At 37.6% G+C, this 12,545-nt stretch overlaps 1 protein-coding gene across 1 annotated transcript in view; it reads right to left on the bottom strand.

Moving 5' to 3' along the window:
* TEX10 (testis expressed 10) overlaps nucleotides 1–12,531 on the bottom strand; it is a 38,205-nt gene extending 25,674 nt beyond the window's left edge. The window contains exons 1-5 of the mRNA XM_024560093.3: nucleotides 12,361–12,531; nucleotides 8,583–8,771; nucleotides 6,267–6,979; nucleotides 5,642–5,885; nucleotides 987–1,099 (exon numbers count right to left, since the gene is read on the bottom strand). Coding sequence (XP_024415861.1) covers nucleotides 987–1,099; nucleotides 5,642–5,885; nucleotides 6,267–6,979; nucleotides 8,583–8,762 — 1,250 coding nt within the window. The 5' untranslated portion in view covers nucleotides 8,763–8,771; nucleotides 12,361–12,531. The remainder of the gene's footprint in view (nucleotides 1–986; nucleotides 1,100–5,641; nucleotides 5,886–6,266; nucleotides 6,980–8,582; nucleotides 8,772–12,360) is intronic.
* Between the last annotated feature and the right edge of the window lie 14 nt (nucleotides 12,532–12,545).

The raw sequence follows: 12,545 nt of genomic DNA, 5'->3' as shown, positions 1-12,545 counted from the left end.
TAAATTCTCTCTTAAAATCACTGATGTGGTTTCTGTCTCCTAAATACACATGGACACACTCTTCGACCAATTTTATGATTTGACCAATTTTAGCAATTTAATGAACTCAGGAGAACAAGGAGCATACCTTAAAGACATCTGATTACCTCTCTTATGAAACTTTGTTTATAGTAAGCAACTAAAATAAATATTTGGTGAATGAATGAAAAGCTAATCCGCCTGCAGTAGGCCTATCACTTCTCAGCGTATCCTTTGAACCCTGCTCATAGAGCCTCAGATTCTTCATGTGGTTTCTTCCTGTTGGTAAATATAAGAAGTTTTTGACAGACTTTAAGATCCCTTCAGTGTTTGCTCATTTGAGGGAACTACACTTTAAATGTTCTAGCTTGTACCTGCTTGTCAAATTTTATTAACTTGTTTATACATTTATCTGCTGTCACTTGAGGTAAACATTTTAAATATTTTTAAGACTTGCATTTTTTTAAACTCCATCTTCTAATCTATAACCCTTTATTTTAGAAAATAAAACTTATTTTTCTCCATTTATCACTTTTCCTTCAGGCTACTGTTACTGATAACATACTAATACTGATATAGTTTCATTACCAGTTTCCTCATGTATAAATGAGAGAACTACATGGTCTTTAAGATACTCTTTCTTTGAAATAATTACATAGTGCCTCTCCCAAATAAACCTCCCACCTCAACAAATTTTATTAAATTCATATGTGTATCATCTGATACTTTACACTAAGCTAGCACAAAACATTCACTTAGATTTAAAAAAATAAAAGTAAAAAAAATTTGAAGTCCCAAGGCTTAAAGTGACTTGTTCAAGATCAGCCAAACTTCTGCTATTTTTATTTCACAAAATCTAGATATAAGCACCTCACAATGTAGAAAGTTCCAGTTTAAGGCTAATTATTTTCTGATAATTCAGGTTAAACAACTTTTCAAGTCTGTATAGTGACAAAGAATCACAATACCTTTTATTTGTCTCTTTTCTTCTGTGCTTGGTTATTTCTTTTAAGGCATATGGAAAATGACTCATAAAATGGTGTTTGAAATCAGTAAGATAATTCTTTCGAAGCCACGACTCCTATTAAAATAAACAAAGATTAGAAAACCTACTAGAAACAGTAATTTAAAATAACCAATAAAACTTTAAGCAGAAATTTGATACCTTGTCAACATTCAACTAGAAATTTATCCTTGTAATAAATACACCTTTCTGCTCATGATATAATATGCAAATAAACTTAAAACTCAGAATAAACTGTTAGGGCATCCAATTTTCCCCCACAGACCTTTTTGGCACTTAATAATTATTCTTACTTGCGTTTTTTTTCTACTGTTTAAGAGGAGAAAAAGGGAGAAAGTAACCCTGAGCTTGAACCATTAATGCAACATTTATAAAATATACAAGTCTTCTACCTAGTATTCTATTATACTATAACATTATTTCCCAGCAATTTCATTATTTCTAATTGAAGGTATTCAACACTTTCATAGAGCAATGTACTTCTCTAAAATTTCTCAAATTTTCTAAAATTCTTGAGCAGTATTTGTGAATGTATCATTCTCTCCTACTTGAAAAACCATCTAATTCTAGATTACAATACTCTTATTTCCTCCTCTCCAGAGGATCAACCATTCCATTTTGTCAGAGACTGAGGAGTTTCTTGGGATGTGGGACTTGAGGTGCTAAAATAGCTGGTGACCATACAGCTCCTTAGTATCCTTTATGGATTCTTCTTTTCTTCCTGGCCCATAAATGTAGTCCCAACATATCCTCTTAAGCTTCTAATAGGCATCTTAAAGTTAACATGAATAAGCTGAACTCTTCCCCCCGAGCAGCCACACTGCCCCTTGGACCGTAACACAGGCATCATCCTTTCCCCTCCTTCCTTCACTATGCACACCAGCAATTCTGCTGGCTTTACCAGAATCCAGATGCTTCTCGTCACTTCAACCACTAGCTACCTTTCTACTCCAAGCCACTTCACATTACATTAGCCTCCTAACTGCTCTCCCAGCTTTTCCTCTCCCCCCACAAAAGTCAATTCTCTACTAAGCAGCCACGGTGCTCTTATAAAACATAAATCGCTCTTCAAAAATAATACAGAAAGGGAAGAGGTGTGTAAGTAGAGCAGGACTGATCATCTGTGGGATAGGTAGTATAAGTTTGGGCTCACAATTTTGCTGGAGCCAGATGGTGAGCACATGCGTTCTTCAGTGTTCTAGCTGTAAATTTAACAAATTAAAGTCAAACAAATGTAATTCTGATCATGCCACTCCTCTGCTCTAATGTCTCTTCACCTCACTCAGGTTAAAATCCAAACTCCTTACCACAGACCACAGGGTGCCACATGATCTGGCCACTGTCATTTTTTCTCCCTCATCTTCTACCATCCTCCCAGTACCTCACGTGCACAGCCCTTCCCTGCCATTCCTCAAATATGTCAAACTTGTTCTCACTTCAGGGCCTTTGTACTGGGTGTTCGGTGTGCTTAGAAGGGTCTTCCCACAGGTCCTCACAAGACTGCTCCTTCACTTCATTCAGTGGTATTCAAATGTCATGACAGCATTTCCTGATTCCCTATTTTAAATAGCTCCCACTCCCTGTATCCCAGCACATGTTCTCTGCCCTGCTTTACTTTCATGTTTCTTCCCAGTACTGGGCATTATATATTGCTTACCATCTATCAGCCCCACCAGAAGGTTAAGTACTGTAAAGGCAAGCACCTTGTCAGTCACCTTTATCTCTACTCCCAGAGCCTACACCAGCACCTAGTACCATGTAGTAAGAGCAGTGCTGTTCAACAAACCTTTCTGCAATAATGGTATTGTTCAATCTCTGTGTTGTCTAATACAGTAGCCACTAGCCACATGTAACTACAGAACACCTGAAACGTGGCTAGTGTGACTAATGACTTGCATTTTAATTCATTTAAACAGCCACATTCACAGATACTCAAGAAATCTTTTGATAAATTATTGCACCTTTCTTCACAAATTCTAATCTGCATGAGAAAAAGACAACAGCAATGAGACACAGAGATAAAAAGCAGCAAGCATTAAAATACAAAACTAAGACACAACAAAATTCCTACAGTGTGTAATTACAATACTGACCCTTAGGTTATTATTACAGGACCCCCAAAACCAAAGTAAATTAAAAAGTTAATTTTAAATTGTATTTAATTTTTAAAACAAGCTGCACTTTATGGATACACACAGTGTATCTGAAATAAGCAACCTCCACAGGACTGAGTACTTAGCTACTGCAAATAAGACATAATGTACCTTGACATTTCTTTTCAAAGCAAAGATCAGATTTCAGATTTCTAAAAAGGTTTAAAAGAAAAATTTCCTGGATAAAAATGAAACGTCTCAACTGTGCAGCAAATACTAACAAACTAAATGCATTCAGCAAAAGCTAGAAGTAAGGAGTCAGTGGTTCTAAGATTGTACCTTGAATTAGGATTCCCATTTATCAACAGAAAACCTTTACATATTCTGAGGAAAAAAGCTACAATTCAGCCTGTGGTACACGACTTTAGTTCAAGGCCAAGGAATGCCATTCACTCTTCCTAAAGTTTGAGCTGTTACAAGTCACCCAATATCACTACCACTAACCCGCAACTGAAGGTAAATGAGAGAGGGGAACTAACAGCAGGAATGATAACAAAAAATAAACTAAAATACATTTTAATGCCACCCTGTACAAGTAACATACATATTTATCCTGTTTCTAAGATAACAGATCTAATTATTAACAATTCAACACAATAATCTGCCAAGGTAAATTAAGAGAATTCTACCGGTGGCTGTTTTTAAATATCATTCCTAGTTAAATTAACCCCCCTCACACTTTATTTCAACTTCATACATCCATAGTCTCCAACAATCTATGTAAAACAGTCTTCTGAACTTAGTATCCTAGTTAATGAACTGCTAATAAATAGTCATGTTATAACAGCACAGGACAGTCAAAAGCATACTTTAAATATCTATAAAATTAAGGTACTGTTTAGATCCTATCAGTGTCACCTGAATGACTTGCACAATTAATGAATTTGCATTTGGTCCTACCATTCTATCTAATTAGAAATACTATTAGTAAAGCAATAACAAAAATTCATTAGTACCCATATGCAACCAAACACCAAAATACTTGCAATTTTTATTTCTCAGCTTTTTAAAAATGAAGGAAAGACTAGGTCCATGTTGAATATCATAACTTTTCATTTTATCTTAGCCTTTCAGATGAAAACAGACCCATTCAAGACTGCAAATCATATATACTGTTCTACAAAGCTGTTTGCATTATTACTGTCACTAGCCTACATCAGAGATTAACTGCCATAAAGGAGAGCAAGGTAAAATCACACACTATACCCCTGAACCATGATCTATCACTATTTCTTGCCAATGTATGCAAGGAATTATATGACAGGCTCCAAACTTATAATCGAAATGCCATCCTATTTGGAAAAGCAATTCTTCAAGCATCCCTACAGACGATGGGTAAATTGGTTAATAGCTAAAGAGCAAGCTCCTAAACACACACCATAGTACAATTACATAATGTTTATCAAGATTATCGAAAATACTATTTTAAATTCCCCCCTAGTCTTATTTTATGTGGCATACTAACTCACTGTGAGCTACAGCTTGAATAAAAAGAATTAAATAATACCAAGTAACTGCCTTGTCAGTTTTGTACGTAAGCAGGGAAGTTCAAGGTTTCACACATAGATCAAATTCCTTGCAGTAATTCCATAAACCAGATGGTTCAAGCTTTAAAGTACTGTTCCTGAAGTTGCCTTTTTTTAAGTGTGCTACCACATTAATTTATCACCAATTAATCTTAGAGCTGGTTCTTCCTTAGTTGCACCATGCGCACTACATGTTGTATTCACTGTAAGAACACTTTTAAAAAGCTACCAACATCCAATTCTTCCCCAAACAGTAGGTTTAAATTTTACTTATCAAGAAACATGTCTTCACAATTAGTTTTCTAGTAAGAAACTCCAATCTGACTTGGAATTCACTTAAGTTCATTCACAGTAGATCTACAACTATAGCTTACCTATAGTAAAGGTAACTTTCAGAAATGTTTTCTGACCTTACATCCTTTACCAAGATAAAAGAGCATACACTCAGCAAGTCTGTGTGTAGCTTCTTCTCTAAAACGTAGTAGTTTAAAAACAACTCAGGGTTGGTTATGAGATCTTCAGTTTGGTCCATTTCTACTAAACTTGGCAATGTGGCACAAACTGGAAAAGACTACTTATAAGCAACTTTTTTAATCCCAGAAGAGGCCTGCAGATACTAGAATGTTCCTACATAATCAATCTGCCACAAAACAGTAAATTGTAACCCGACTGTAAATTATCACTAATGAAAACATGCATATTAAGTTACATATCTCACTTTTAAAAATTTTAATATTCAGATAATAATCTCACAAAATTATTTTAATTTGTAGTTTGGGGCAAAAATAAGAAACAAGCTTACAGTTAAACCCTGGGAATTTTTTGGAAAATACACAATTAGCAGTAATATACTGATATCTACTCTGCCCATTGATGGTAAAAGGCATTACTAAGAAAATAAAGAACTCATTAGTTCTCACCAATTTATGGTTTTCATCATGCTGTTTAGAGAGTTTCCACAGAAGGGAAATAATATTAAGAACTTGCTGCATAACCTGCAATGGTTCTCGTTCTACACCATTTCCAACAGAAGTAGCTAGTTGTGGAGGTACAGCTTCAATCCAGCACTCAATTAGCAATGGAATTATTATCTCAATAAATCCTTTTAAGTTTTCAGTAGATGACAAGCCTTCATCCGCACTGCCTAGTCCTCCAGTCAGGTACCTAATTAAGGGTAAGAATGAAAAAAAAAATTAATGATTACAAAACAGTATTCCTTAATATAAATCTTAAATATAAAATGCCATTAAAAGGAAGAACCATAAATTGATAATTACATTGATCAAAACTAATTAAGAAAAATAAAATTCTAAGAAGACAAAGCCAAGAGGCTATCAAGTTTTACTTCTCATCAGGCTTTGCTAGAAAAAAGTTAATATACTTTCAAATGACTCCTCCCATCGATAAATAAAACCAAATCATGAGTAACTTTATGAAAACTATGAAAGACAAACTGTATGTCTTCCCACCATTAGCCATCAATGGGCAGCAGTTATAATTCAATATAGGAAAACTGAGTGTGGACATAACTGAAATCCTTCTTACCGTAGCCTGAACTGTGAACTGACATTGGGCTGTGAACCCCCATTTTCATAAACCTGGATGTGTTGCTGGTCGTTGGCATGTTCCTTCCAGTTGATAAAAATGGAGTTGCTAGTGGCATGGGGATTTTCTTTTTGTTCCTGAAGTCCTTCACTTTCTCTCAACCTACTGGATCCATCTGCCAAGGCCTGAAGGAATTTACTGAGTCTCACTAAGACTTTCAGCCTCCACTGCTGAGAAGTGAGTCTCCGATTAGGGTTTACAGAAAGTATCCAGGACTGGGATCTGTCTCTATTTACCAATCCTTTGGACAGCTGCTGATGAGAAATAAGTTCTACAAAATTCTTAAGCAATATACTGCTACGGCCAGTAATTAGAGCTGGGTACTCTTCCAGCAGAATGTCCAAAACTTTTAAAGAATCCTCCTGAATTCCTTCAGTAATGTGAGTCATGGCACTAGAGAGATGGGCACTTACCAAAGGAAAAAATGGAGAAATTTGTTCAGCTCGTATTTTGGGGGCCAGGAATTGAAGAAGTTGAACTGCTGCTAATCGTACATTAGCATCTTTATCTGTAAACACAGCAGTCACTTCACTTAATATGTTTGAAAGGTGTGCATCAATTATAAATGGGTACTGAGACAAAAGGTCTTTAAGTCCAAGAAGAGCACTCTGTTTAACCCCAGCATTGTAGTGATGCATCTGTGATAGCAAATCCTATAGATAAAAATAAAAGCACAGATTTTAGTTATACACATATACAAATATACAGGCATAATATAATTTTCAAACATGCTAACTAAAACCAATAAACTGACACTTCTTGGGAAAACTGCTTCAATAAGTATTTCTAAATGTCACTTAGCTTTTATTAAAATTAGAAACAGTTTTATCTTTAAAATAGTTTTAGCTCAATAAAAATACTACATAATTTTCAGTTAGAATTTTCTTTTTGAAAATAAAACTTGGGGTGGTGAACACACAATACAGTACACAGATGTGTTGTAGAACTGCACACCTGAAACCTGTAGAATTTTGTTAACCAGTGTCCCCCCAATAAATTCAACAAAAAGGAAAAAAGTAACATGCGTGTAGGCTTAGGCACACTATCATTTAAAGTGACAGCAATCATCACCACTATTTAAATACCTATTACATACTACACATATGCTGGGTGCATTTATATTTAATTTAACAAGACCTTTCTGTCTATTTTAAATGTTTTTTCCAGGTGTATATTTATTTTATTCGGAGTATAACATCTGTCAATTTTCTCTGTGGAATAACTTACATTCTGTGAAAAAATCATTACTTTGAATGCCTTTCTGATATTATCTCACCTTTGGGGCTTAAAAGCAAAACTAGAAAATGTGTATCCTCACAAAAACTTGTTCACAAATATTCCTAACATCATTACTCGTAACAGTCAGAAAGTGGGAACAATGAAATGTCCATCAACCGTTAAGTAATAAAATGTGGCACAACCACGCACTGGAATACTATTCAACAACACAAAGCAATTAAGAACTGCTCTGATACATGCTCTAACATGGACGAACCTCGAAAACATGCTAAGTGAAAGTTGAGTAATAGGAGACTTGGTGTTACGTGTTTCCATTTCTATGAAATGTCCAGAAGAAGCAAATCTATGTAAATACAAAGTAGATTAGTGGCTGCCTAGGGCTGGGGGGAAGGAACGGAGTGACTTTTAATAGGTATAGCATTTCTTTCTGAAGTGCTAAAAAAAAATGTTCTAAAACAGAACTTTTTTTTCCTAAATGTTCTAAACATTAGATTGTGGTAATGGCATAACTATAAATATTTTTTAAATCACTGAATTGTACACTTTAAATGGGTGAATCTTATTATGTGTAAATTACATTTTAATAAAGCTGTTCAAACTTCAGTTACCGTAACTTCACACATTTATCATGAACCTATACACTATGTGCTATAAGAATTCAAAAACAAGCAAGACAGGATCTTATCTCAATGTGCTATAAAAACAGCTTGAAAACAGAAACATCAAGAATTTGACACACTGAACACATCAAAAAGTTAAACACAAGATATTTCCAGATGACATATTAAATCATCAGCTAAGTAAGTATACAAAGGAGAAATCACTGCAGATTTAGTTGAACAAGGCTTTCTAGAGGAGGTGGAAAAGATGCAGTGGCAACATCAGACTTGGGTAACAGATGAACTCCAAACTTCAGCCATCGATAAACCCTAAGAATTAACAACTTTTCACAAAAACATAATATTCTAAGTGATTTCTTAAAAATCTAACTTTATCAAAATGATATTTATGATTTACCTTTATGTTAAGTTTTCTATTGTTTGTTGGAAGTGTTACATCCTCTTTGAGTTGCTCAGGCAGATGTATAGTCTTCGTTTTAAAGTTTGTAACAGTAGCATTTTCTAACTTGGGCTTCTTTTTACCAACTTTTAGTTTCACTTTTTGAAAATCATCTTGGCGTTTTCTTTTTTTGGTCATTCTTGAGTGCTGTAATGAAAAGAATTAATTTGAAAACAATGGATAAACACCAAAAAACTGTAAAAGTAAAAAAGGCCCTGGCTGGTGTGGCTAAGTGGATTGAGTGCCAGCCTGCGAACCAAAGGGTCTCCAGTTCAATTCCCAGTCTAAGGCACATGCCTGGGTTTCAGGCCAGGTAGGTACCCAGTAGGGGGCGCGCAAGAGGCAACCACACAATGATGTTTCTCTCCCTATTTCTCCCTCCCTTCCCCTCTCTAAAAGTAAATAAAATATTTAAAAAAATAAAAAGGTGTTTTTCAATATTTACACTACCATGTATTCCAAAGATAATCAAGGCCAACGGTGTCTATACTGAAGGATCAAAATATTAAATAGAAACTACCTTTACGAAGTACCAAAAAAAAAAAAAAAAAAAAAATCAATTTAGCCAGGATGTTTGTAAAGAGAAGTCATTAACAATAAGGCAACAGGCTTGCCACTTATCTGTCAAGGATTTTTAGCCCCAGAACCTTTTGGTAAGCAATGGGCTAAATGGAAACTCTTGGAAATTTTTTTTGGGGGGGCGGGGAGTAAGCACTGAGAGGGTGGATTGGAAAGCAGCACAGAATCACTAGAGATACACCTCTATCCACTGGGAACCTCTAACAAAGCAAAGCCAATTATGGAAACCAGTGCTATTATCTAACAAAGCCTGTAATAGGAAAAGTTTCATGAACCTAAGTTGGACGCTTTAAATATGGGTAAGGTACAGATATGCAGCAAGGAGAGTTAATGAGCATTTCATGAGCAAGGAAAGCCATATAGATCGGGAAAATGGGATAAGCACGGTATAGGCAAAAATGAAGATACCAGCATTTTGAACACCAGGGAAAGTTCAGACTAGATATGAACTGGAAATAGTACCCAAAAAACTGGATGAAAAGCAGAATAAAAAGGAAATAAAGTTTAACAGGTATAAGGAACAAGATCATTAGGCCACTATCATAAATAACTCAAGCATAACCATCTCATCCTGCACTTTCCCCTGTTCACCACCTTCTTTCAACTTACATCCAAATCTTACCACTTACACACAAAATCTTTGATCTGTGCCTCTTACCCATTTCCCCCACCATGTCTTAAGTTCTTGATTTCTACCCTAGACTGTTCAGTAGTTTTCCCACAAGTATTCTTGCCTTGTTTCTAGTGCCTACTCCCTAGTCCATTTGCTAGAGAGGCACCAGAGTGCAATTTCTAACCCCCCATTTCAGGGGTTCCTTTACTCCCTTTACAGGGAACTCCTCAGCTGGACATATTTGGTCCTTCCTAACTTCCTCTCCAGTTTTATCTTCCTACAAGCTAACGTCTGTCTAAAAAATGGTCTCCTATACCTAGACCTAGCTCAATTCTTTTTGAAGCCTTCCACGCGCTGCAAAAATAATGAATTCTACCTTTTACTACATACCCTACTGGAATAGTACCTCTGAAATAAATAAAACTCCTTGTGGTCTACCATATTTATCCTATGCCCAGCTATTTCTTTTTAAATCAACACTACACAAGAGTCAAAAAAATTGAGTAAATCGAAGGTTTGCATTACTGTGAGAGTAATAAAATGGCTGGTACAAGTCTGACAGCTAAAGTTCCAGGAATCCAGAAGTCAATCACCATGACCCATAGTCTAGGATTTGGCTACACAGGCTAGGAACAAATTCTAGAGCCAGACTGATTATGTTCTTATCAAGACTGCCACTTTCTGGCTGTAGTTGCCACTATGCCTCAGTTTTTACCTACAAAATAGGAATAATAATAATAGTACATACTCCATCATACAGTTGTTATGGGGTAGGATGAATGAGGAGCAAATAAGTTCATTATTTGTAAAGCACTATGAACTGTTCCTGGCAAAATGATGAACACATGTGCTGTAAGCACAAATATGTGTATTTTCATTAATTCACAGGACTAGTACCTACCAAGTACAATATTAGATGCATTATGTACATTAGCATTCAATTCTCACAAAACCGTATGAGAGAAGGTGAAACTAAACCCATTTTTAAGATGTGGCTCAAAAAGGTTTTTGTCAGTCCTTATTAAGAAGTTGAAGAGGATTTCATACTCAGGACAGCTCTGCATAACCAGTTTTATGTTATATAAACTGGAACTAAGGTGAAAACTGGAAAACTGAGTAGCAAAATGGCTCATCTTACTTCACTTATCCTATTCCCAAGTTTTCTTCCCACCCACACCTCTAGCTATTCCAGTCTAAAAAAATGGATTAAGTAACACCTACAATGAAGTCCCTAATACTTTACTGGCCTCTTTTACTACAAAGAAAATAATGGTTTTCCTTAATTTAAGCAAGCACACTTTGTAATCTTTCCCTACAATTTTATTAACTAGTACCAGAGATAAAAATAAATAGTACAAGACGTTCAGAAAATCTGAATGTATTAATCCTCCACACACACCCCCAATCTTCTCTGGTACCTCTAACCACTACCTACGTGACCCCCAGCCAACACAGTCTGCTGTCAAGTTTATGCCTCATTATCCATCACTTTGCAGTTGTCTTATTAATGTTTTCCCTCCGTTAGGAAAATTAAGAGGGCTGACCGCTGGTACGATTATTTTTATGATACACGGGGAACATTCTACTAGCAATTTCTGTTACTTTCACTTGAAATAAAAAAAAAACAACCTCTTAACACAGCAATACAAATAATAGTCTGGCTAGGCAACTTTTATATTATTGGGTACTGAACAGAAGGTAAGCACTCCTGCCTCAGGGGCTGAACTCTTCCATCACTGGAGCTCCTACGTACGTGAGCCCCCAAAGTTTTAAAAATGAACTTCACATATTCCAACTGCAGGTCGTGTCACTGCAACAAAAAAGGAGATGCTGGCCTATGAGGATCCCCACCAAACCGAATTCCAGCTAATTTGCTACCTCATTACCCACCTCCTAATTTCCAAATTCTTTTCCCCCCCAAATATCAAGAAGAAATCACACTGCGCTCGGCCTTTGAAAATTTCCTCTCCAACCCCTTTTACGCTCACGAGTTACCCCAAACCCTACTAAGGGGTCCAATCGGAAACACCAGACTTCGGTTAACGCAAACGCCCTACATGGGCAACTCGACAGAGCCGGTTCTGCTCGGTACAGAGCACTTAACCCGCCACACTTGGACGGCGAGAGGGCAGATTAGGAGACCACTGCTCATCCCCACTCCAAGTCTTCGGCCCCGCGTGTCAGGAAGTTTAGACCCCATGGGTTTTGAGAAACTCGTTTCTTCTACTCCGGTGGACCGCAGTCCGGACCACAGTCGAGGAGGTGGGGCCCAATCAACGCAGACCAGCCCGAAAGTCCCTCCGACCGAAACCGCGGGAACCCGCCCAGTCACTTGAGGCGCTTCACGCCCGCAGGCACCCGCCCCCGCACTGCTCAGCTCCGCATCTAGGCCAAGCTCCGCAGGGGTGCCACAGCCAGGGCCCCCGGGGTCGCAGACCAAACCCAGCCGGCCCTGCCCGCCTGGGCCGCGGACAGGGGGGCGCCGGCCCGGCGCGCAGTCCCGCGCCCCGGGAGGGCCTGGTCTGATGCGCGCCAGCCACTCACCTGAGAGTCCGGCCGGGACCGGGGGACAGAAGCAAAGAGGAAGAGTGTCTGAGCAGAAGCCCTCGGTGCGACAGCGTGCGCCGCTAGCCTCAGCCTCTCGCTCCCGGAGCGTGTTTTCAAATCCCCTAGTCTTCACGCGGCCGCGTCTCCTTCCGCCGCCCGGAAATCAGGGCCCCTCCCCCGCC

Source organism: Desmodus rotundus, chromosome 1 (genome assembly GCF_022682495.2).
Source record: "Desmodus rotundus isolate HL8 chromosome 1, HLdesRot8A.1, whole genome shotgun sequence".
Classification (NCBI taxonomy): domain Eukaryota; kingdom Metazoa; phylum Chordata; class Mammalia; order Chiroptera; family Phyllostomidae; genus Desmodus; species Desmodus rotundus.
The sequence above is the reverse complement of the archived record's forward strand: the minus strand, read 5'-3'. Positions and strand labels throughout refer to the sequence as shown.